The sequence below is a fragment of the Schistocerca cancellata genome, chromosome 12 (assembly GCF_023864275.1).
Source record: "Schistocerca cancellata isolate TAMUIC-IGC-003103 chromosome 12, iqSchCanc2.1, whole genome shotgun sequence".
Classification (NCBI taxonomy): Eukaryota; Metazoa; Arthropoda; class Insecta; order Orthoptera; family Acrididae; genus Schistocerca; species Schistocerca cancellata.
In genome coordinates, this window is record NC_064637.1 from 158,070,467 (window position 1) to 158,097,364 (window position 26,898).

Genomic DNA, 26,898 nt, shown 5'->3' on the forward strand with positions numbered 1-26,898 from the left:
TTTAGGCAGTGCAGATGTGTCGCAGGACCGTTAATTTTTCATTTTGTGGTTGGTTGGATGTAGTCTGTATAACTGTGTCTGTGGCTGTTGGCTTTCTGGAGATGTCCGATGTGTGCCTACTGCTATCCAGTCCACTCGCACAAAGAATGACGCGTTCACGTATAACAGAAAACGAACATACGTGAAACTGCACACACAACGCAAACAGAAAACCACAGACGATCACACAGTGACAGTTGGCCAAAATATGCACTTCAAACATTCACACGAACTAGCAACACTCTAAACTGTAAGTAACATCAAACAGTAACTTAATCTCACAAAACCCGACGCAGCAAAAGTTGTTTCTAACTTGAAAAACAAAATCAAAACATGAGAAAACGTAACATAGCGCCATACTTGTAACTACTATATACAGGGTGCGTCACCTAACATTACCGCTGGATATATTTCGTAAACCACATCAAATACTGACGAATCGATTCCACAGACCGAACGTGAGGAGAGGGGCTAGTGTAATTGGTTAATACAAACCATACACAAATGCAAGGAAGTATGTTTTTTAACACGAACCTACGTTTTTTAAAATGGAACCCCGTTAGTTTTGTTAGCACATCTGAACATATAAACAAACACGTAATCAGTACCGTTTGTTGCATTGTAAAATGTTAATTACATCCGGAGATATTGTAACCTAAAGTTGACGCTTGAGTACCACTCCTCCGCTGTTCGATCGTGTGTATCGGAGAGCACCTAATTACGTAGGAATCCAAAGGGACCTTAGGTACAGAAGAGACTGGAACAGCACATTACGTCCACATGCTAACACCTTTTTATTTGTCTTTTTCACTGACGCACATGTACATTACCATGAGGGGTGAGGTACACGTACACACGTGGTTTCCGTTTTCAATTACGGAGTGGAATAGAGTGTGTCCCGACATGTCAGGCCAATAGATGTTCAATGTGGTGGCTATCATTTGCTGCACACAACTGCAATCTCTGGCGTAATGAATGTCGTACACGCCGCAGTACACCTGGTGTAATGTCGCCGCAGGCTGCCACAATACGTTATTTCATATCCTCTGGCGTTGTAGGCACATCACGGTACAGATTCTCCTTTAACGTACCCCACAGAAAGAAGTCCAGAGGTGTAAGATCAGGAGAACGGGCTGGCCGATTTATGCGTCCTCCACGTCCTATGAAACGCCCGTCGAACATCCTGTCAAGTGTCAGCCTAGTGTTAATTGCGGAATGTGCAGGTGCACCATCATGCTGATACCACATACGTCGACGCGTTTCCAGTGGGACATTTTCGAGCAACGTTGGCAGATCATTCTGCAGAAACGCGATGTATGTTGCAGCTGTTTGGGCCCCTGAAATGAAGTGAGGACCAATGAGGTGGTCGCCAATGATTCCGCACCATACATTTACAGTCCACGGTCGCTGTTGCTCTACCTGTCTGAGCCAGCGAGGATTGTCCACGGACCAGTAATGCATGTTCCGTAGATTCACTGCCCCTTGGTTTGTGAAACCTGCTTCATGGGTAAACAGGTAGAACTGCAACGCATTTTCTGTTAATGCCCATTGACAGAATTGCACTCGATGATTAAAGTCATCACCATGTAATTGCTGATGTAGAGACACATGAAACGGGTGAAAGTGGTGACGATGCAGTATGCGCATGACACTACTTTGACTCAGTCCACCGGCTCTCGCAGTGTCCCTTGTACTCATGTGTGGGTTCATGGCAACAGCAGCTAACACACCAACTGCACCCGCTTCTCCTGTGACGGGCCTGTTACGGACCCGTTTGCGTGCTACGACCATACCTGTTGCATAGAGTTGGCGGTAGATGTTTTGCAATGTGCGGCACGTTGGATGCTCTCTGTCCGGGTACCGTTCTGCATACACCCTGCAGGCTTCAGCTGCATTTCGTCGACACTCGCCATAGATGAGTATCATCTCCGCCTTTTCAGAGTTCGAATACACCATGGTCACAGTTCCTACAACACTACACTATCACAGACGTCTGGTAACACCGTGTACTACAGTTGGTCTGCGTGCGGAGGCGAATGCAGAATAAAAATAGCAGCAAGCGCTACATGCGGACACTGCGACAGTTAGACCAAACCACAACAGTGCACTACAGCCATACTCGTAAACACGGTCGTCATCGTAAACATGTCCCTGCAGATGCTGCTCGCCGACCGTGGCCCGTGTTTGTTACAACACGCAACTGAACGTCGGGGGTTTCAAGCGTCAACTTTAGGTTACAATATCTCCGGATGTAATTAACATTTTACAATGCAACAAACGGCACTGATTACGTATTTGTGTATATGTTCAGATGTGCTAACAAAATTAACGTGGTTCTATTTTAAAAAACGTAGGTTTGTGTTAAAAAACATACTTCCGTGCATTTTTGTATGGTTTGTATTAACCAATTACACTAGCCCCTCTCCTCACGTTCGGTCCGTGGAATCGGTTCGTCAGTATTTGATGTGGTTTACGAAATAATATATATATATATATATATATATATATATATATATATATATATATATATATATATATATATATACACAACATGCTTTACAGGCCACTGAAGATTCTTCATAAATAAAACAAGCGAAACACATATGGCAAAAAACAAACTGCTTTTCATTTAATTGCAAAGACGGAACATAACTCCATGAATTTTGAAGCAATGAATGACCAGCAGAAAAAGGGAAAAACGACGATAGTAATTTTGTTTGTAGCAAACACTATCACTAAAGTGATTTGAAACATTCTTAGCTCCCAATTTAACCATTGCATGAAGTAAACAGTACCCACGCTATCTCATTCTCGAGATGAAGTCAGTTTACTTGACAACAGTATATTCACAGATAGAAAACTAAACTAAACTCCCTCCGAAAAGGCCATGAAGGTCGAACGGCACCGACCGGCCGCCGTGTCATCCTAAGCCCGTAGGCGTCACTGGATGTGGATACAGATGGGGACGTGATCAGCACACAGCTCTCCCGGATGTCAGTTTACGAGGCCGGAGCCGCTGCTTCTCAGTCAAGTAGCTCCTGAGTTTGCCTCACAAGGGCCTGAGTGCATCTTGCCTGCCAACAGCTCGCCAAGTGCCAGCCCAGCCCGACAGAGCTTAACTTCGGTGATCTGACGGGAACCGGCGTTATCACCGTGGCGAGGCCGTTGGCTGACAATACGAGGGTGAGTCAAATGAAACCTTTAAATTTGTAACAACAAATCGAAATTTCGCGCCGTTATCCTGTAAGTTGGTAAGCGTGCTACAAACAGCGTGCATAATGGCCTGTAGGTGGCAGCATAGTGCAGATTCACACATACCGTGGCAGTATCAGTATAAAGACGGCCGCCCCCCTTGCGACTTGCACCAGGGATGAACAACGTTCTGTTATTCGGTTTTTGCGTAGTGAAGGTGTGAAACCTATTGAAATTCATCGACGAATGAAAGTTCAGTACGGTGATACATGTTTGTCACAGCAGCAAGTCTACGAATGGAGTAGGAAGTTCGCAAATGTTGTGAATTCAGTGGAAGATGCTCCTCGTCCAGGTCAGGCACAACGAGATGTGACTCCACAGAACATTGCGGCAGTTGAAGCCATAGGGAAGGAAAACCGCCGAGAGACACTGAATGACACTGTAGCATGGTTACAGATTAGTCATGTGTCAGCACACCACATTGTGCACGATGTGCTCCAGTTTCACAAAGTGTCTGCAAGATGGGTGCCACGGCAGCTGACTCCTGAAATGAGAGAACGACGTGTTGATGCTTGTGAAGAACTTCTTCGGCGCTTTGAACCAGAAGGTGACTGCTTCCTTGGAAGACTCGTTACTGGGGACGAAACCTGGTTTCACTTCCAGCAACCGGAAACGAAGAGAGCGAACAAGGAATGGGGCCATTCCTCATCACCAAAACCAAAGAAGTGTCAAACAGAACCATCAGCAGGGAAGGTTATGCTGACTTTCTCTTGGGACGAAAAAGGCGTCACTTTGGTGCATTGCATGTCTAGAGGGACCACTTTCACCAGTGTATCATACGCAGATTATCTGCGGACTGAAATCAAATCAAAGCGACGTGGATTGCTGTCAGCAGGTGTCCTTTTGCAACATGACAATGCTAGGCCCCACACTGCCCATACAACAGTTGGAACAATCAGAGACCTGCATTTTGAGTGCCTTCCTGATCCACCACACTCACCAGACTTTGCCCCAAGTGATTTCCATGTGTTTGGACCACTCAAAGACGCGTTGGGAGGAAAGAAGTTCCGTTCTGATGAAGAGGTACGCCACGTGGTGCATTAGTGGTTGGGCGAAAAGAATTTTTTTCTTAAGGTATTTATGCACTTTTTATATGCTGGAGGACTTGCATTGAGGGTGGGGGAGATTATGTTGGAGGGTGATAAAGCTTTGTACCACAAATGCACAATAAATAATATTAAAAAAAAAAACTATTTAAGATTTTCATTTGACTCAGCCTCGTAGGAAGGGACATATTATTTTGTGCATTTTCATGTTGCCACTTTACTCGCACACTCGGAGTTTTTACCAGAGACAGCTGCAGCAGAACAGCCCACGGTAGTGTTGGCGACCAGCCGCGTGTACTCACTCGTCCAGCAGCTGGGCGTCGGTGGTGCAGCCGAGCGCCGCCAGGATGGTGGACTGCTCGGTGGCCGCCTCCGTGGTGGAGTAGCGCGCCCACAGCGCGTCCCACGCCTCCCGGCCCTCCGCCTGCTGCAGGCCGTAGCAGTACACCACGCTCTTCATGTCCGGACCCACCCTGCCGGGGAAACACAAGAGGCGTGCACAGCGTATTAAACACCGACACTTCAAGTACACTTCCGTGACCTCACTCAAATAACCTGCGGCATTCCAGAAGGCGTCTCCGAGTTTACTTTTCTTCTAGATAAGCTTCAGTATTGTGGTATGAGTGGGACAGAGCACAAATGATTTCATTCACATTTATCTGGAACAATGCAAATGATTGCACTGTCGTTCCTTCTCTAGATAGTCGCACAGATGACAAAATGGTAGATATCGAAATAGACGACAGAGGGATAGAGAAACAATTAAAATCGCTCAAAAGAGGAAAGGCCTCTGGACCTGATGGGATACCAGTTCAATTTTACACAGAGTACGCGAAGGAACTTGCCCCCCTTCTTGCAGCGGTGTACCGTAGGTCTTTAGAAGAGCGTAGCGTTCCAAAGGATTGGAAAAGGGCACAGGTCATCCCCGTTTTCAAGAAGGGACGTCGAACAGATGTGCAGAACTATAGACCTATATCTCTAACGTCGATCAGTTGTAGAATTTTGGAACACGTATTGTGTTCGAGTATAATGACTTTTCTGTAGACTAGAAATCTACTCTGTACGAATCAGCATGGGTTTCGAAAAAGACGGTCATGTGAAACCCAGCTCGCGCTATTCGTCCACGAGACTCAGAGGGCCATAGACACGGGTTCACAGGTAGATGCCGTGTTTCTTGACTTCCGCAAGGCGTTCGATACAGTTCCCCACAGTCGTTTAATAAACAAAGTAAGAGCATATGGACTATCAGACCAATTGTGTGATTGGATTGAGGAGTTCCTAGATAACAGGACGCAGCATGTTATTCTCAATGGAGAGAAGTCTTCCGAAGTAAGAGTAATGTCAGGTGTGCCGCAGGGGAGTGTCATAGGACCGTTGCTATTCACAATATACATAAATGACCTGGTGGATGACATCGGAAGTTCACTGAGGCTTTTTGCAGATGATGCTGTGGTGTATCGAGAGGTTGTAACAATGGAAAATTGTACTGAAATGCAGGAGGATCTGCAGCGAATTGACGCATGGTGCAGGGAATGGCAACTGAATCTCAATGTAGACAAGTGTAATGTGCTGCGAATACACAGAAAGATAGATCCTTTATCATTTAGCTACAAAATAGCAGGTCAGCAACTGGAAGCAGTTAATACCATAAATTATCTGGGAGTACGCATTAGGAGTGATTTAAAATGGAATGTTCATATAATGTTGATTGTCGGTAAAGCAGATGCCAGACTGAGATTCATTGGAAGATTCCAAAGGAAATGCAATCCGAAAGCAAAGGAAGTAGGTTACAGTACGCTTGTTCGCCCACTGCTTGAATACTGCTCAGCAGTGTGGGATCCGTACCAGATAGGGTTGATACAAGACATAGAGAAGATCCAACGGAGAGCAGCGCGCTTCGTTACAGGATCATTCAGTAATCGCGAAAGCGTTACGGAGATGATAGATAAACTCCAGTGGAAGACTCTGCAGGAGAGACGCTCAGTAGCTCGGTACGGGCTTTTGTCAAAGTTTCGAGAACATACCTTCACCGAAGAGTCAAGCAGTATATTGCTCCCTCCTACATATATCTCGCGAAGAGACCATGAGGATAAAATCAGAGAGATTAGACCCCACACAGAGACATACCGACAATCCTTCTTTCCACGAACAATACAAGACTGGAATAGAAGGGAGAACCGATAGAGGTACTGAAGGTACCCTCCGCCACATACCGTCAGGTGGCTTGCGGAGTATGGATGTAGATGTAGATGTAGATGATTGAAATTAACAGTACAGAGAATCTGCAAAAATCAGCGGAGCCCACTAACTTTGAAGGTATCAAGAATGGTTACCACAGGGTTCAGTCTTGGGTCCATTATTGTTCTTAATATACACTGGAGTGCCAAAGAAACTGGTATAGGCACGCAAATTCAAATACGGAGGTACGTAAACAGGCAGAATATGGAGGTGCTGTCGGAAACGCCTATATAAACAAGTTGTTGGCGCAGTTATCGTGTCGGTTACTGCTGTCACAATGGCAGGTTCTCGACATTTAAGTGAAGTTGAATGTGCTGCTACAGTCTGCGCACGAAAGATGGGACACAGCATCTCTCAGGTAGTGATGTGGTGGAGATTTTCCCGTACGACCATTCTAGGAGTGTATGGTGAATATTAGGAATCCGGTGAAACATCAAACGTCTGACGTCGCTGCAACTGGGAAAAGATCATACAAGAACGGGCCAGTGACGACTGAAGAGAATCGTTCAAGGAGACAGAACTGCAACACATGCCCAAATTTCTGCAGATTTCAATGCTGGGCCATCAACAAGTGTCAGCATCCGAACCATTCAACGAAACATCATTGGTATGGGCTTTCAGAGCCAAAGGTCTACTCGTGTACCCTTGATGACTGCACGACACAAAGTTTTGCGCCTCACCTGGGCCCGTCAACACCGACAGCGGACTGTCGATGACTGGAAACATGTTGCCTGGTCGAACGAGTCTCGTGTACGGGTATGGAAACAACCTCATGGAATCCATGGACCCTGCATATCAGCAGGGGGCTGTTCCAGCTAGTGGAGGCTCTGTAGTGGTGTGGGGCGTGTGTAGTTGGAGTGATATTGGACCCCTGATACGTCTAGATACGACTCTGATAGATGTACGTAAGCATCCTGTCTGATCACCTGCATCCATTCGTGTCCATTGTGCTTTCGACAGACTTGGGCAATTCCAACAGGACAACAAGAAACCCGACATGCCCTGAATTGCTATAGACTGGCTCCAGAAACACCCTTCTCAGTTTAAACACTTCCTCTGGCCACCAAACTCCGAGGCACGAACATTATTGAGCATATCTGGGATGCTGCTCAGAAGGGATCTCCACCCCCTCGTACTCTTATGGATTTATGGACATCGTGTATAGCCCCCGCGAGCACACAGAAGTGCAACACGACGTGCTATGGACTCGACTAATGTCTGAACTAGTGCTGGAGGGAACTGATACCATGAATCCTGCACGGCTGTCCATGAATCCGTGAGGGCGTGGAGATCTCTTCTGAACAGCAAGTTGCAAAACATCCCAGATATGCTCAATAATACTGACGTCTGGGGAGTTTGGTGACTAGCGGAAGTGTTTAAGTTCGGAAGAGTGCTCCTGGAGCCACTCTGTAGCAATTCTGGACCTGTGGGGTGTCGCGATGTCCTGCTGAAATTGCCCAAGTCCGTCGGAATGCAAAATGAGTGGATGCAGGTGATCAGACAGGATGATTACGTACGTGTCACCTGTCAGAGTCGTATCTAGACGTATCGGGGGTTCCATATCACTCCAACTGCACACGTCCCACACCATTACGAAGCCTCCATTAGCTTGAACAGTCCCCTGCAGTCATTCAGGATCCATGGATTCATCAGGTTGTCTCCATACCAGTACACGTCCATCCGGTGGAAAAAATTTGAAACGAGACTCGTCCGACCAGGCAACATGTTTCCAGTCATCAACATTCCAGTGTCGGTTTTGAATTGACCAAGGCTAGGCGTAAAGCTTTGTGTCGTGCAGTCATCAAGGGTACACGAGTGGGCCTTCGGTTACGAAAGCCCATATCGACGATGTTTCGTTGAATGGTTTGCAGTCTGGCACTTGTTGGTGGTCCAGTACTGAAATCTGCAGCAATTTGCGGAAGGGTTGCACTTCTGTCACCTTGAACGATTCTCTTCAGTCGTCATTGGTCCCGTTCTTGAAGGATCTTTTCCCGGCCGCAGCGATGTCGGAGATTTGATGTTTTAGCGGATTCCTGATATTCACAGTACGCTCGTGGAATGGTCGTACGGGAAAAATCCCCATTTCATCGCTACCTCGGAGATGCTGTATTTCATCGCTCTTGCGCCGACTATAACACAACATTGAGACTCACTTAAATGTTCTGCCACTGTACCAGCAGTGACCGCTCTAACAGCTGTGCCAGACACTTGTTGTCTTATATAGGCGTTGCCTGCCGCAGCGCCGTATTCTGCCTGTTTACATACCTCTGTATGCCCTGTCAAAACTCTCCCATCTGGTGCGCAAGATCTATGAAATACCTTCAGGCTTCAAGACGAATTTAATCATTCCAATTCCAAAGAAAGCAGCGCTGACATATGTGAAAATTATCGAACTATCAGTTTAATAAGTCATAACACAAACTCTATACAGAAGAATGGAAAAACTGGTAGAAAACAACCTTGGGGAAGATCAGTTTGGATTCCAGAGAAATATAGGAAGACGCGATGTAAAGCTGGCCCTATGACGTCTCTTCGTCTACAAGGAAATGCGTGTTTTTGTCACCAAAATGCGTTTCGTTTTATCGAAATTAAACATCATCAGTGCTGCGTAATAAAAGATATTTACGAACTGGTCCCCTTTCTAGATCGAAAAACAATTCAATAAAAAAAAGTTCATTTCACATACAGTATTTCACGCCTTGTGTTCCCTGACATCAGGAAACTCCATGTGCTTTGCACATTTTTGACTTTTTCCTTCTTTTGGTGCTGTTGATTCTGACCTAATCCCATATTACTTTGCAGAACTGTGCATTTCTCCATGCGAAACGCACCACTCCTTCTGTTCGTATCTTCCTCGCTACATATGTCTCATGTGTCTTGTGTAGTGTTACCAACTTTATCGCGAAGTTTTTCTTCGATCTGGAAATGTAATCTTTCCCCGTTATTAGTCGTATGTGTTTTGCGTCATTTAATTATGTTACTCTGTCCTTGAACACTCTCTCTATTCCACCAGTTGGCATTCAGTGTTCAGTGATCTCTCCTCCCACCCTCACCCCCAGCTCACCCCCCCGCTGCACCCCTCCTCCCTGCCACCCTTACACCATTTTAACCTTCAGCTCCCTCGCTGCACCTTGATTTTCCTTGCCCTGCACATTAAATAAATGCACAGTAACATAATTAAATTACTCTATAACGAATAACAGAGAAGAAGTACATTTCTAGATCGATGGAAAAAATGGTTCAAATGGCTCTGAGCACTATGGGACTCAACATCTTAGGTCATAAGTCCCCTAGAACTTAGAACTACTTAAACCTAACTAACCTAAGGACAGCACACACACCCATGCCCGAGGCAGGATTCGAACCTGCGACCGTAGCAGTCCCGCGGTTCCGAACTGCAGCGCCAGAACCGCACGGCTACCGCGGCCGGCTAGATCGATGGAAGAGTAGCGGTAAGTCCGCAGCTCGTGGTCGTGCAGTAGCGTTCTCGCTTCCCGCGCCCTGGTTCCCGGGTTCGATTCCCGGCGGGGTCTGGGATTTTCTATGCCTCGTGATGACTGGGTGTTGTGTGCTGTCCTTAGGTTAGTTAGGTTTAAGTAGTTCTAAGTTCTAGGGGACTGATGACCATAGATGTTAAGTCCCATAGTGCTCAGAGCCATTTCAACCATTTTAGAGTAGCGGTAAAATTGCTAACACTACACGAAACACACTAGGCATGTGCAGCGGGGAGATACACACAGACAGTAGTGGTGATATATTCTGGTGCGTTTCATGGATAGTTGAGCAAAGCAACACGGGATTAGGCCAGGATCAACACTATCAAATCAAGGAACAACTGAAAAAATCGTGTAAGCAGACTGCGTTTCCTGATCCGAGACAAAACAAGGAACGGAATACTATACGTGAAACCTTTTAACGAACAGTTTGTAAGTATCTATCACTATAGATCACTGATAATTTTTATTTCAATAAAACGGAACATCTTTGGTGACAAAAAGAGGCGTTTTCTTGTAGTTGCATAGAAGGTAGCGAAATATCTTGAATGATTATGAAGTAAGTACGGACAACATGGCCACACAGATGAAGAATGTGGAAGAGATGTCCACCGAGGTAACAAAAGTCATGGGATACCTGTTAGTGAGGGCATCCTTTCCCCCTGCGTAATGCAGCAACTGGACGTGGTTCAAAAAATGGTTCAAATGGCTCTGAGCACTATGGGACTTAATATCTGAGGTCATCAGTCCCCTAGAACTTAGAACTACTTAAACCTAACTAACCTAAGGACATCACAAACATCGATGCCCGAGGCAGGATTCGAACCTGCAACCGTAGCGGTCGCGCGGTTCCAGACTGAAGCGCCTAGAACCGCTCGGCCACTCCGACCGGCAACTGGACGTGGCATGGACTCAACAAGTAGTTGGGAGAACCCCTCCACAAGTACTGCCTCCACAGCCGTCCATGTTTGCGAAAGTGTTGTCAGTGCAGGGGTTTGTCCACGTAATGACCTCTGGATTATGGGACAGAAGTGTTCGATGGAACTCATGTCGGGCGATGTCGGTGGCTAAATCGTTCGGCAGAACTGTCCAGAACGTTCTCCAAACCAATCGCGAACAACATGTGACATGCCATGTTGTGACCTACAAACATTCCATTGTTGTTTGGGAAATTAAGTCAATGAATGGCTAGTAAGTAGCCGAATGTAGCCATTTCCAGTCAACCATCGGTTCCATATGATGCAAACACAGCCCACACCATTATGGAGCCCCACCCTCTTGCAAAGTAGCTTGTTTAAAACTTGGGTCCGTGGCTTCGTGGGATCATCGCAACACTCGAACCCTACCATCATCAGCTCTTACCAACTGCAGTCGGGGCTCATTTGACCAGCCGACGGTTTTCCAGTCGTCTAGGGTCCAACCGATACGGTGTCGAGCCAAAGAGAGGTGCTGAAGGAGAGATACTGTAATGCCGTAGCCCATTAACGCGAAATTTCACCACACTGCCTTAACGAATACCTCCGTCTTGCATTTCACGGCGATTTCCGCGGTTGCTTCATTACAGTGTTGCTTGTCTGTTAGCACTGACACCTCTACGAAAACGCCGCTGCTCTCGGTCGTTAAGTGAAGGCCGTTAGACACGTGGTGAAAGGTAGTGCCCAAAATTTGATATTCTCGGTGCACTCTTGACACAGTGGATCTCGGAATATTTAATTCCCTAACAGTTTCTGAAATGGAACATGTTGTGGGTTGGCAGGAGAGCCAACACCGGGTACTAGAGGAAGCCGAAAAGGCACGCGTTTTAGCTCACGCAGGTTGGCGTGAGGTCTGGAACAGGACAAGGAAATTAGACTTTAGAAAAACGGACGTAGCTGGTGGAATACTTAACTTTAATCCATTAATGATGAGCGTCGCTCTTGACTGTAGATGATTCAGTATCAATAATAACTGGTAATGGCGCCTTGCTAGGTCGTAGCAAATGACGTAGCTGAAGACTATGCTAAACTGTCGTCTCGGCAAATGAGAGCGTATGTAGACAGTGAACCATCGCTTGCGAAGTCGGTTGTACAACTGGGGCGAGAGCTAGGAAGTCTCTCTAGACCTGCCGTGTGGCGGCGCTCGGTCTGCAATCACTGGCAATGGCGACACGCGGGTCCGACGTATACTAGCGGACCGCGGCCGATTTAAAGGCTACCACCTAGCAAGTGTGGTGTCTGGCGGTGACAGCACAGAACATCCCACGCGTCTAGCTGCAATCGCTACTCCGCCTCCAAGATATGCTAATTGCCGTAGTGCGGCCATAATCACTTCGGAAACCGTTTAACACGATTCTCATTAGTACAAACGACAGTTCTGCCAATGTTCGATACTATCACCATCTGTGTACGTGACTATCGCTATCCCATGCTTTTTCTCACCTCAATGTACCGGGTGATCAAAAAGTCAGTATAAATTTCAAAACTTAATAAACCACGGCATAATGTAGATAGAGAGGTAAAAATTGTCACACGTGCTTTGAATGACATGGGGTTTTATTAGAACAAAAAAAAAACGGTCACAAAATGTCCGACTGATGGCGCTGTACAGTAAAACGTCAGTGACTGCGCATGACAATCGTGTATAAAAGGAGCTGTAATGAGAGAGAGAATCAGATGCGCCAGCAGTCGAAGCATGTTGACGTTACCTGAAAAGGCGCTTTTAGTGAAGCTGTATTATGAGAATGGGGAATGTGCTAGTTCAGCGCTACGATCCTATCGCCATAGGAAGGAGATTCGAACGGGTAAAGATCCGTTGAGAAATGCAGCTGTGGCGAGAATGATTTCGAAGTTCGAAGCCACGGGTTGTTTAGACGATAGACCCCGTAGTGGCCGACCGAGCACAAGGCGTAATGCTGCTGAGACAGTTCAGGAAGGAATGGTGCCTGTAGCGGGTTCGTGTATGCACGGAGAAGTCAGCTCTCGTGCAGTCGCACGTCGCACCGGCATTCCGTACACTACTGTTTGGTTGGCACTTAGGCGTACTCTCCGATGTTATCCGTAAAAAATCCATCGGCATCATGGCGATTTAGTGAAGCGGAGGACATTTGCGGTGTGGGCGTTTCAAAAGATGGCGGAAGATAACGATTGGTTGAGTAACGTGTTGTGGACCGACGAAGCTCATTTCACGCTCCGGGGGTCTGTCAACGCCCACAGCTGCAGAATCTGGGCTACCGAAAATACTAGAACTGTCGTGGAAACTCCATTGCAGGACGAGAAAGTCACGGTATGCGTTTGATTTACGACATTACCGTTATCGGGCCATTTTTCTTCGAGGAAATGCGTTATTTCTGGTTTTGTAACTGCTACCGTGACGGGTGAGAGGTACGCCGATATGTTACAGAATCGCATCATCCCCAGCCTGGCTGATAAACACCTGCTGGAACGTACGATGTGTATCAGGACGGCGCTGCACCCCATATTGCTAGACACATGAAAGATCTCTTGCGCGCGTCGTTTGGTGATGATCGTGTGCTCAGCCGCCACTTTCGTGATGCTTGGCCTCCCAGGTCCCCAGACCTCAGTCCGTGCGATTATTGGCTTTCGGGTTACCTGAAGTCGCAAGTGTATCGTGACCGACCGACATCTCTAAGGATGCTGAAAGACAACATCCGACGCCAATGCCTCACCATAACTCCGGACATGCTTTACAGTGCTGTTCACAACATTATTCCTCGACTACAGCTATTGTTGACGAATGATGGTGGACATATTGAGCATTTCCTGTAAAGAACATCATCTTTGCTTTGTCTTACTTTGTTATGCTAATTGCCCGCATCTCGTGGTCGTGCGGTAGCGTTCTCGCTTCCCACGCGGGAGTTCCCGGGTTCGATTCCCGGCGGGGTCAGGGATTTTCTCTGCCTCGTGATGGCTGGGTGTTGTGTGATGTCCTTAGGTTAGTTAGGTTTAAGTAGTTCTAAGTTCTAGGGGACTGATGACCTAAGATGTTAAGTCCCATAGTGGTCAGAGCCATTATGCTAATTAGCCCACCGAATTGGCCGTGCGGTTCTAGGCGCTGCAGTCTGGAACCGCGAGACCGCTACAGTCGCAGGTTCGAATCCTGCCTTGGGCATGGATGTGGATGATGTCCTTAGGTTAGTTAGGTTTAACTAGTTCTAAATTCTTGGGGTCTAATGACCTCAGAAGTTGAGTCCCATAGTGCTCAGAGCCATTTCTTATGCTAATTATTGCATACTTCTGATCAGATGAAGCGCCATCTCTCGGACATTTTTTTGAACTTTTGTATTTTTTTGGTTCTAATAAAACCCCATGTCATTCCAAGCATGTGTATCAATTTGTACCTCTCTATCTACATTATTCCGTGATTTATTCAGTTTTCTAATTTATACTGACTTTTTAATCACCCGGTATTTTAATGGCAGCCTGCTTTCACTCGTGATGTTTGATGTTTGATTTGTGGGGTGCTCAACTGTGCAGTCATCAGTGCCCGTACAAAGTCCCATTTTTTACACAGTCTAATGTAACCACTGTCACCGAGCGGGGTGGCGCAGTGGTTAGACACTGGACTCGCATTCGGAAGGACGACGGTTCAATCCCGCGTCCGGCCTTCCTGATTTAAGTTTTCCGTGATTTCCCTAAATCACTCCAGGCAAATGCCGGGATGGTTCCTCTGAAAGGGCACGGCCGACTTCCTTCCCAATCCTTCCGTAATCCGATGAGACCGATGACCACGCTGTCTGGTCTCCTTCCCCAAACCAACCAACCTAACCACTGTCACGAATGATGATGATGAGGATGAAACACAACACCGAGTCCCCGTGCACAGAAAATCCCGAACCCGGCACCCCGTGGTCCAGAGGCGGCAACGCCAGCCACTGGACCACGAGGTGCGGACTCCTACTGGTGAAACGAAGGGAGCGCTCGGCTACTCACAGGTAGTTCTCGTCCGCGATGAGCCTGTCCAGCTCCTGGCTGGAGAATTCCAGGCAGCCCGGCGCGCCGGCGGCGCACTGCCACCTGGACACCAGCTTCCTGTGGATGCGGTCCACGTGGGAGTCGTCGGCCGTCTCCACGTAGCCCAGCAGCGCCGAGATGTCAGCCAGGATGGTCCTCAAGTAGGTCTGCAGCAGAGAAAGAGGCAGAGCTGGCGAGACGCGGCCACAGGTCACTGAGCAGGCGCCGCACACTCTGCGACTGTAACGCTACTGCTGTATCGCGACTACGTAAGTTTCGCTGGTGCAACGGCTTCTCATACGAGCCGGCCCACCGGATCGAACAGTAGGAGTAGGAAATTTACTGAATGAGGTTTTCACTCTGCAGCGGAGTGTGCGCTGATATGAAACTTCCTGGCAGATTAAAACTGTGTGCCCGACCGAGACTCGAACTCGGGACCTTTGCCTTTCGCGGGCAAGTGCTCTACCATCTGAGCTACCGAAGCACGACTCACGCCCGGTACTCACAGCTTTACCTCTGCCAGTATCTCGTCTCCTACCTTCCAAACTTTACAGAAGCTCTCCTGCGAACCTTGCAGAAGAGCTTCTGTAAAGTTTGGAAGGTAGGAGACGAGATACTGGCAGAAGTAAAGCTGTGACTACCGGCCGTGAGTCGTGCCTCGGTAGCTCAGATGGTAGAGCACTTGCCCGCGAAAGCAAAGGTCCCGAGTTCGAGTCTCGGTCGGGCACACAGTTTTAATCTGCCAGGAAGTTTTATATCCTGGTTGTTTTTGGAATGTGAAGTTACCTCTCGAGGATAGGATTTGATAATGAAATTTCTATACAAAGTTTAAGATTGTTATTGACTTGGCAGAATGGCTGAGAGGCGCACCTACTCAACTAGAATAATTATCCTTTAGAATGTTGCTAGGTACGGTCGAGGGTGTCGCGTGTGAAATACAGTGAATTGTACTGTTGTGGAGGAAATATGGGGCTCGCAATAGCTGTAGCGCACAATACCATAAGCTGCGATGACTGCTGTCTGCGCCGCTCGCTGCTGGCAAATAAGATAATTCTCGTTCTATCTGGATTGACCTTCACCAATCAAACTCTACCTACGCCTTGATGAAGTCAAGGATTCCTATTCGCCCCTTGTCTATTGGTGTGGTACACCTGTCAGATAACCAGTCCACTGCGATGCCACTCAAAAATTCGCTCGCAGGCGTCTAACTATAGCACTGTCCGTTCACACCGCACAATCAGTGTGTCGGCCAACACAGTGAACAACGCTTAATCACAAGGACTCAATATATAGAGACGCACTTCGATTCGCTCTCGACAAAGGTGCTCTCCCAGTGAAGTACTGAGGAGAGACTTGTTCCTCGCTCCCAGAGCGACACCGGGACGGCGCCTCTCCACTCCAGACGTGAAGGGGTATATGTTTCAGTCTCTTCCATTACTCCTTCAGCTCAAGGCATCAGAAATATCGTCTACCAATCAACATTGCTCTTCTGGGAGAATGACGTTTCGTTTAAGGCGACCAATCCGGAAATCTGTAGTATCGGCGTTTGGCATTTGCTGTCTCCCTGTGAAAATCTCTGAAAGTGCGTGCTATGTGTAAAGAATGCATAGGTTGGACGCTCCCACACAGTGTAGCGGAATTTGCTTTTAAACCGAACATAGGATCATTTCCCCTTTCACTCGGGCACACGCTGTCTGCTCCACGGGTGGCCAAGGTTTACTGTCCTCTGAAGGGACCGGCCTCCCGGTGTGTGCCTCTCCCGAACTAAAGACTCCTGTGACCGTCGTGTCTGGAATGTATGTGTGTACGCCAGCCTCGAGTATTTCAACCCCGGTGCGCACTTGTTATTTGCATATCGTTTACATGGATTCATACAACATTGACTTTATCTTATCGAGATTGGGTTCGAATGAAGCTTTTTGATGTGCAGAATATGATTGTGAGGGCGGAATATGTAAGCAATGAAGGTCAGGAGACCACGACGTCTTACACTGTCTCTAATTGTATACTGTTTATTACAATTTTACAATTAAGTTTTTAACAGTTATGTTAATATTTCTGAATATTTTATATTGTTTTACTATCTCTCTAAGATGTGCAAAATAAAATTTGCTTCTTTCACACTTTTCATTACAGCAGACGATTATTCTGCATTTACTACTATCATTTGTTGAATTCAGGTTAGGACTGAATGGTACAAACTTGTACTGTGAACCACTACTGGTATTTGGGCTGAGATATTTGTTTCACTGGTTGTAGATCTGCACTTAAAGATCGTGATAATTGCGAAGGTGTGCAAATACTTCTAGAAGCCATGGTATTCAGTGAGTGTAACGGTCCTGCCGAAAGTATTAGGTTGGTGCATAAGTTTGTAGAGTTTTTGCGTCATATGAGCAGTAAAGGCGTTCTTCTCCTGATGCTTGAATTTTACCACTGCCACATAAGCAGTCTGAATGGAGTACTTCTGATTATTTTAATTTCAAGTTTGAAATGTCAAAAGAAATATTTGTTCGTGTGCTAAAAATTAACAATTTTCTGATTTTTAACTTTATTTGTGCTGTGAAACGTTGCTTCTTGCCAAATTTCGCGATTCTCGGTCGACGGGGAGTACTCTACAGGTTCTGATGAGTGGCCACGCAAACATACTTCTTTTGATGAGTGAGTTTGCGAGAATCAAAGTATGTGACACAAATGCCGTCACTTTTGATCTCATTGACTTAGAAATTTACATTTATTATACCAAGGGCCTGTAGATCTTGGCATGTGACATGAATTACGACTTGGAACGTCTGCCAGTTCCTCAGAAAAAGGGTTGTAAACAGACAGACAGAATGACAGTCCAAGAGATGGACCGACCGACCGACAGTCTTACACACAGGCCGACCGACCGACCGACCGACGGGCTGACAGACCGACCGACTGCGAGACACATCGCCAGACAGGCAGACAACAGATATCATAACAGGTAAACGATAAAGTTAACCTGCAACTGTAGGCTGTATATTCTTATATAGACAACAGATACATGGACAGCCCAAGTGACTGACTACCAGACAGGGCAACATCAGATGGATGGATAGACCGATAGACAGACAGACAGACAAAACCGACCGACCGACCGACCGCCTGATAGGCCAACAACAGATAGATAGACCGAATGACTGACAGACGACTGAGAGACAGGCCGACCGACAGACTGACTGACTGACTGACAGACAGACAGACAGACAGACAGGCTGATTGAGAGACCGTCAGAAGGACAGACTGACAGACCGACAGACAGACAGAGAGACAGACAGACGGGCAGACAGAGAGGCTGGCTGAAAGACCGTCAGAAGCACAACAAATTGATCCTATAAGAGATCAGTTTTTACCACTTGAGGTACAGAACGCTAAATATGTTAACATATGTGTGTTATTTGTTGCCAACCAGGGTGGCCGAGCGGTTCTAGGCGCTTCAGTCTGGAACCGCGCGACCGCTACGGCTGCTGGTTCTAATCCTGCCTCGGGCGTGGATGTGTGTGATGTCCTTAGGTTAGTTAGGTTTAAGTAGTTCTAAGTTCTGGGGGACTGATGACCTCAGATGTTAAGTCCCATAGTGCTCAGAGCCATTTGAACCATTTTTTTGCTATTTGTTTTGCTACAAAAACTATAGCTATGCTGCGCATAATTTTTGACTTTATCTCATAGTTCTGTATGTATTCCAACATCAATAAAAATGTTTGGAGAAAATAAACATTGTTTACTTTGCAAATGACGCTCATACAACTGTTGTGAATTTTAGAGAAAGCCAGATAGGGAATCGACCTGTATGGCTCAACACCAGTATCAAAATATGTGACATAAATGGCCGCAGCTTTTGGTTTCACTGACTTAGAAGCTTACATTTATGACACTGCCGAGGACCTGTAGATGTCAGTATGTCACATGACTTGCGACGTGATACCTCTACCCCTCCTGAGAGAAAGGATTCTGAACGGGCGACCGACAAGCAGACCAACCGACAAACAGACCAACCGACCGACATACAGAAAGAGAGACGGAAGGACAGATAGGCCGATAGACAAACAGTCCGACATTATAATGTTACTTAAAATCCGTCTTGATTGCAAAAAAATTTTTTATTATTCATATGACCGGTTTCGTTTCATTCAGAACCATCTTCAGATCTGATATTTCAGTTACAGGAGTAACCCGTCCGAATCCAGCAACTTTCACATGCTACGTCACATGTGAAAGTTGCTGGATTTGGACGGGTTAATCCTGTAACTGAAATATCAGATCTGAAGATGGTTCTGAATGAACCGAAACCGGTCATATGAACAATAAAAAATTTTTTTGCAGTCAAGGTGGATTTTAAGTAACAATTATAAAATCACTGATTGCTGTTATCCCATATTATGTCTGTTTTTGCAAAGTCCGACATTGTTTACTTTCAGAGTGACGTCCCTACGTCCAGACTTACAGTGAATTTGAGAGAGCGCCAGATGGGGCCTGAGTGCCAGAAGGCGGCCGGGCAGAGCCACTCACCTGCAGCAGCTGCTGCTCCTCGGACTGCTGGAGCCTGGAGTCCAGGTAGGAGAGGGCGGTGAGCGCGCTGTACCACGGCACGTACTCCTGCTCGGCGACCAGGTAGACGGTGTTGTCCAGCGCGACGCTGTAGTCCAGCAGGCCGGCGCGGGCCAGCTGGAAGGCGTCGTCCAGGATCTGGGCGCGGTTCACCACCCCGATGGCCGAGTGGTCGGTCTGCAGCTGCGCCGCCAGCAGTGCCCAGTTGTCCGCGTCGTAGTTGACGCGGTAGAAGCCTGCGCAGCGCAGCAGTCAGTCCACGTCCACGTCTACATCTATTAACAGCTGTCAAGTTCACTAAAAGAGACCACTTACCTCAGTACCACTTGTTAGTAGGGTTTCTACCCGTTCAAATGACAAACGGCACACGCCAGTTGTAACTATTTATCACTTTCACTACTGTTTCTTTTCAGAGTGAAAATCAGTAATGCTTGATTGTAAGATATGAACTTTCTCGGCCGGAAATGTCACAATAACCTCTGCACATACACTACCTCCCATTAAAATTGCTACACCACGAAGATGACGTGCTACAGACACGAAATTTAACCGACAGTAAGAACATACTGTGATATGCAAATGATTAGCTCTTCAGAGCATTCACACAAGGTTGGCGCCGGTGGCGACACCTACAACGTGCTAACAAGGTGAAAGTTTCCGACCAATTACTCATACACAAACAGTAGTTGACCAGCGTTGCCTGGTGAAACGTTGTTGTGATGCCTCGTGTAAGGAGGATAAATGCGTACCATCACGTTTCCGACTTTGATAAAGGTCGTATTGTAGCCTGTCGCGATTGCGGTTTATCGTATCGCGACACTGTTGCTCGCGTTGGTCGAGATCCAATGACTGTCAGCAGAATATGGAATCGGTGGGTTCAGGAGGGTAATACGGAACGCCGTGCTGGATCCCAACGGCCTCGTATCTCTAGAAGTCGAGATGACAGACGTCTTATCCGCATGGCTGTAACGGATCGTGGAGCCACGTCTCGATCCCTGAGTCAACAGATGGGGACGTTTGCAAGACAACAACCATCTGCACGAATAGTTCGACTACGTTTGCAGCAGCATAGACTATTAGCTTGGAGACCGTGGGTGTGGTTATCCTTGACGCTGCATCACAGACACGAACGCCTTCGAGGTGTACTCGACGACGAACCTCGGTGCACGAATGGCAAAACGTAATTTTTCCGGATGAATCCAGGTTCTGTTTACAGCCTCATGATGGTCGCATCCGTGTTTGGTGACATCGCGGTGAACGCACATTGGAAGCGTGTATTCGTCATCGCCATAGTGGCGTATCACCCGGCGTGATGGTATGGGGTGCCATTGGTTACACTTCTCGGTCACCTCTTGTCCGTATTGACGGCACTTTGAACAGTGGACGTTACATTTCAGATGTGTTACGACCCGTGGCTCTACCCTTCATTCGATCCCTGCGAAACCCTACATTTCAACAAGATAATGCACGACCGCATGTTGCATGTCCTGTACGGGCCTTTCTGGATACAGAAAATGCTCGACCGCTGCACTGGCCAGCACATTCTCCAGATCTCTCACCAACTTAAAACGTCCGGTGAATGGTGGGCGAGCAACTGGCTCGTCACAATATGCCAGTCACTACTCTTGATGAACTGTGGTATCGTGTTGAAGCTGCATGGGCAGCTGTACCTGTACACGCCATCCAAGCTCTGTTTGACGCTATGCCCAGGTGTATCAAAGCCGTTATTACGGCCAGAGGTGGCTGTTCTGTTCAGGATCTATGCACCCAAGCTGCGTGAAAATGTAACCACATGTCAGTTGTAGTATACTATATTTGTCCAGTGAATACCTGTTTATCATCTTTATTTCTTCTTGGCGTAGCAATTTTAATGGCCAGTAGTGTATACCGATACCTGCGCCAGGATTCTAACCACGACAAAACCCAGGCATCATAAAAACTTTGGAGGATAGGTAAGGAACATTTGAGAACCAGAAATGCTTCACGCGGAATTATTTCTCACCAGTGCATTGCTCAAGAATTGTTATTCGGCCACTGAGGTAAAAAGAGCGTTAAGACCGCAGCGCAAAAATCATAGTGATGTACAAGTGCCTGTGAAATCGAGAGCATTCCTACCTTTCATTACCGGCCTTACTGATAGCAAAGGAAAAATCTGTTCCGGCTTTTCCACAGTTCACGACTCACTAACATTCTATACTGTGCTCCAAACATACATTTATTCTTCAAACTGAGGCCTATGTAACCAGTAAACTTCTCTTGGCCAGAAATGCCTTTTTTGTCAATGATAATCTGCTTTTTCTGTTCTCCTGGCTTCATCCGTCATTGGTTATTTTGCTTCCAAGACAGCATAATTCCTCGCCTACTTCGTCATCGTCAGTTATTTAAAGTTTCTGACTCCAATTGATTACCTTTCTCTTTTTGTGGTTTAATCTCAATCTATATTCTGCACTCAGACTGTTCGTTTCTTTCAACAGATCCTGCAATTCCTGTTCACCTTCATTGAGCATACGAGTAGCAAAGTCATCAGAAAGTCTTACCATTCCTCTCCTTTCACCCTGAATTTTAATCCCACTCTTGAACCAATCTGTTATTTCCGTCATTGAGACTTCTATGTATAGATTGGACATAGCATCCCTGTCTTTCACCCGTTTTTGAGCACTTTGTTCTTGGTCTTTCAGTGTTGTTGTCTTTTCTTGGTACTTCTACATCTTGTATATTAACTGTCTTTCACTGTAGCTTACTTCTTTTTTTTCTCAGAATTTCGAACAACTCGGATCATTTGAGATTGTCGAACGCTCTTTCTAGGTCAACTACTCCGATGAACGTGCCTTTATATTTCTTCAGTCCTCTTCCCATTAACAATCGCATCCGGCCTGCTTCTTTGCTGTCTTAATATTAATCTGGTCGTCACCTAACGGGTCCTAAATATCTTTTCCATTCTTCTCTACGTTATTCTTGTCAGCAACCTGGATGCCTGAGTTGTTAAGCTGACCGTGCGATTATTCTCGCACTTGTCGGGTCTTGCTGTTTTCGGAACTGCGTGGATGATATTTCTTCGAAAGGCAAGAGAAAGGTTCTATACACAGTTTTCTTAGCTTTTATGGGGGATTCCCTTATCCCAAATGTAGATTTCGAACATGGAGGAAGAAGTGGGATCCTTTTGCTATTCTGTTCAAAACTTCTAATTTGGCGTTTCCATCACTTGATATAACGCTATTCACACCTTCAACCTTCCCTCCTTCCGTTGTGATATAAAAAGATGTGTATTTCCTACTCATCTTCATTCGCACTGTCTTGCTCTTACAGTCAACGTGAATTGTTTAAATTTTTATTCCAGTAATCCAGTCTCTTATGAGGCTCGATTTCCGTCTCTCCCCAAATGCCATCAGAAAAAGCAACAACACTGAGATCTTCATTTTCCACTTCCTGTATTTCTTTCATGACTGTCGATCAGAGGTATTGTTCACAGTTTCGACCACCATGATCAAGGCAGTGTGTGAAGCGATGCATCATCGACTTTAGCAGACAATCAACAATTGTAGGTCTTTGGCGTACTGCTTGCACACCTTAGCAACCAGGTTCATAGTCTGGTAACCCAGGCTCTTCACGTGATCTCAGAAGTATCTACGTCTACATCTACATCCATACTCCGCAAGCCACCTGACGGTGTGTGGCGGAGGGTACCTTGAGTACCTCTGTCGGTTCTCCCTTCTGTTCCAGTCTCGTATTGTTCGTGGAAAGAAGGATTGTCGGTATGCCTCTGTGTGGGCTCTAATCTCTCTGATTTTATGCTCATGGTCTCTTCGCGAGGTATACGTAGGAGGGAGCAATATACTACTTGACTCCTCGGTGAAGGTATATTCTCGAAACTTCAACAAAAGCCCGTACCGAACTACTGAGCGTCTCTCCTGCAGAGTCTTCCACTGGAAGATGATCCTGTAACGAAGCGCGCTGCTCTCCGTTGGATCTTCTCTATCTCTTCTATCAACCCTATCTGGTACGGATCCCACACTGCTGAGCAGTATTCAAGCAGTGGGCGAGCAAGTGTACTGTAACCTACTTCCTTTGTTTTCGGATTGCATTTCCTTAGGATTCTTCCAATGAATCTGAGTCTGGCATCTGCTTTACTGACGATCAACTGTGTGTGATCATTCGATTTTAAATCACTGCTAATGCGTACTCCCAGATAATTTATGGAATTAACTGCTTCCAGTTGCTGAACTGCTATATTGTAGCTAAACGATATGGGATCTTTCTTTCTATGTATTCGCAGCACATTACACTTGTCTACATTGAGATTGAATTACCATTCCCTGCACCAAACATCAATTCGCTGCAGATCCTCCTGCATTTCAGTACAATTTTCCATTGCTACAACCTCTCGATATACCACAGCAGCATCCGCAAAAAGCCTCAGTGAACTTCCGATGTCAGCGACAAGGTCATTTATGTATATTGTGAATAGCAACGATCCTACGACACTCCCCTGCGGCACACCTGAAATCAGTCTTACTTCGGAAGACTTCTCTCCATTGAGAATGACATGCTGCGTTCTGTTATCTAGGAACTCTGCAATCCAATCACACAATTGGTCTGACAGTCCACATGCTCTTACTTTGTTCATTAAACGACTGTGGAGAACTGTATCGAGCGCCTTGCGGAAGTCAAGAAACACGGCATCTACCTGGGAACCCGTGTCTATGGCCCTCTGAGTGTCGTGGACGAATAGAGCGAGCTGGGTTTCACACGATCGTCTTTTTCGAAACCCATGCTGATTCCTACAGAGGAGATTTCTAGTTTCTAGAAAAGTAGCAGCCCACTGGTGTCATGTCTGGTGAGCGAGCCGGCCATGGGACACAACTATTGTCGTCCAAACTACGTACAATTACTCTGTAATGAGCCACCAGAGAAGTGTAGGTTCCTTACAACAAAATACTCAGAAGTTGACCAACTTCTGGAAGAAGACACAAAGGTATTAAAGACATTGGGTGCCAGTGGACAATGATTTATATGAATGGGCAGGACTGGGACTGAAACACGGGTCTTCTGCATACGAGGCAGGTTCGCTGACCACTACGCCACCCGGGCACAGCGCTCACCACAGCCGCACGGACTGCCCTACCGTGCCTCTTGTCTCTCCCAAAGTCTCACACCACACACTACTGCCGTAGTGACCCTGCTCATTAGCCTCAGTACTCACAGCATCTCGCCGATTCTCGTAAGAGGTCGAGCTTGAAATGCATCTCCACTGAAGGGATCATTGGCTGTCAGCCGTAATGAGGATAATGGGGAAAGGGCACTCCATCAGTAATGTGTGGTTGTTGTTGTGGTCTTCAGTCCTGAGACTGGTTTGAGGCACCTTGTAACGCTGGAAATGCATATCATCCTATTTCCATCTATTGTACTATAGATTTTTACCTTATTTTGTTACCCGAAGATATGACATTTCTGTGTCTTTATATATTAAATTCTTTTACTATTTGTATATTTATGTATTTATGTCGATGTATAATTGGTCTGTTTTGTGAATATTATTTGTATTTTTACGCTGGGTCTTGCCTAGGGAAAACTATGCTATCGAACGATTACATCGATAGGTCGTGTGGAGAACCGAAGTGTTTAGGATCTCTTGGTAGTGTTAACTCTATCGCGTAGAGCGCGGGCAGAGGGGGAGTTTGGCTGGGGTGGTGCAGTGGAGCAGGTGTTGTGTGACGCTCCCGCGAGTTGCCGCGCTTTCGGGGTTGGGCAGCATGTAATTGCGCTCGATTTGCTATGATACTTTCTGACACGGTGTCGCGGACGGGAAGCATTAGCTGGCGCACATCAAGAGCCCGTTTCGCCTGGTGACCGTGTCGAGAAGAAGGCGTGCCAACATCCAGCTTCTGCAACAGCGACTCGATCGACGGCTTCAAACCTTCAATCAACCAACAAGGAAGACTGGAAGCACGTAAAGTTTTAGAACTGTATGGCAGACCTCAGCTTTTCAAACTGATCCATTTTCATAACTAAATGACAGCAACGTAGCATGAACCTTTGTTGCTCATTGTCCCAATTGCATTACCAAGCAGGGTCCCTTCCTTTTCCGGAATGAACCCGAGTGTCGTTGAAATTCAAACGCCAGCATCATTCGATTTCACTGTTTTAATTTCAAAGTTCAGTTAAGGTATTCATAGCTGGCTACAATATTTAGATTACACTAGCACAAATTAAGAGTGCGAGTTTTGTTACCGTATTTTAGCTTACTTGTGACTGCAGCTCAGCTTGGTACATACTAAATTTTACTATTGTTAATTGTTCAGCATCATTTAATTCAAGATCAAAGTTAAATCTCTTATTTCTAAATCGCGTAGATTCAAGTAGCTTTTGAAATGATTGTGGAGGTAGTCCAAGACTAACCGTATTTTACTGAATTTCGATGTGATTCAGAAAGAAAGCTCACTATTAACTTCAGTCACTAAATTAACTTTCAATTTTCCGGTTTTATTAATTCTTTTACTAAATTAAGTCAGAGTGTAGCGAAATTTATTACTTCTGACAAACTTTCAGTTTTCACACTATACGTGTCAACCTTCAGTTGCCACGCTTCTAGTACTAATTATATGTGTAATAACCTTTCTTTTTCAATTACTATAGTAATTGTCCATAGGACTGGTGACCGTAATTTCCCCCAAATCTCAAATATCTAATTACCGCTAGTTAATTGTTAACGTAACGGCCGCACATTTACTTTCTTTATTAACTTTACCCCTTTTCAAAATTAATTTCCACCTGTTTCATTAGCATTTTTCCTTTCATTTAGGTGTAACCCTTTCCTCCCTCTTTACCGACAAATTAACTTCGGTGACGATTGCTTTTCCCAAATTTCCATTTGGTACACGCGGTTTAATTTTTCACTGTCATTAAGGTCGATAAGTGAGGGGGAGGTTACAAGCTCTCCATGCTACTCTATCCTGTGCAAGCTTCTTCATGTCCCAGTAACTACTGCAGCCTACATCCTTCTGAATCGGCTTAGTGTATTCATCTTTTGGTCTCCCTCTACGATTTTTACCCTCCACGCTGCCCTCCAATACTAAACTGGTGATACCTTGATGCCTCAGAACATGTCCTACCAACCGATCCATTCTTCTATTCAAGTTGTGCCACAAAATTCTCTTCTCCCCAGTCCTTTTCAATACCTCCTCATTAGTTAGGTGATCTATCCATCTAATATTTAGCATTGTTCTGTAGCACCACATTTCAAAAGCTTTTATTCTATTCTTGACCAAACTATTTATCGTCCACGTTTCACTTCCATACATGGCTACACTCCAT

General features: G+C 46.1%; 1 protein-coding gene across 1 annotated transcript in view; it reads right to left on the reverse strand.

Annotated features, from left to right (window-relative positions):
- LOC126109662 (aminopeptidase N-like) overlaps window positions 1-26,898 on the reverse strand; it is a 202,144-nt gene that overhangs the window by 24,586 nt on the left and 150,660 nt on the right. The window contains exons 12-14 of the mRNA XM_049914708.1: window positions 19,549-19,823; window positions 14,998-15,185; window positions 4,640-4,810 (exon numbers count right to left, since the gene is read on the reverse strand). Coding sequence (XP_049770665.1) covers window positions 4,640-4,810; window positions 14,998-15,185; window positions 19,549-19,823 — 634 coding nt within the window. The remainder of the gene's footprint in view (window positions 1-4,639; window positions 4,811-14,997; window positions 15,186-19,548; window positions 19,824-26,898) is intronic.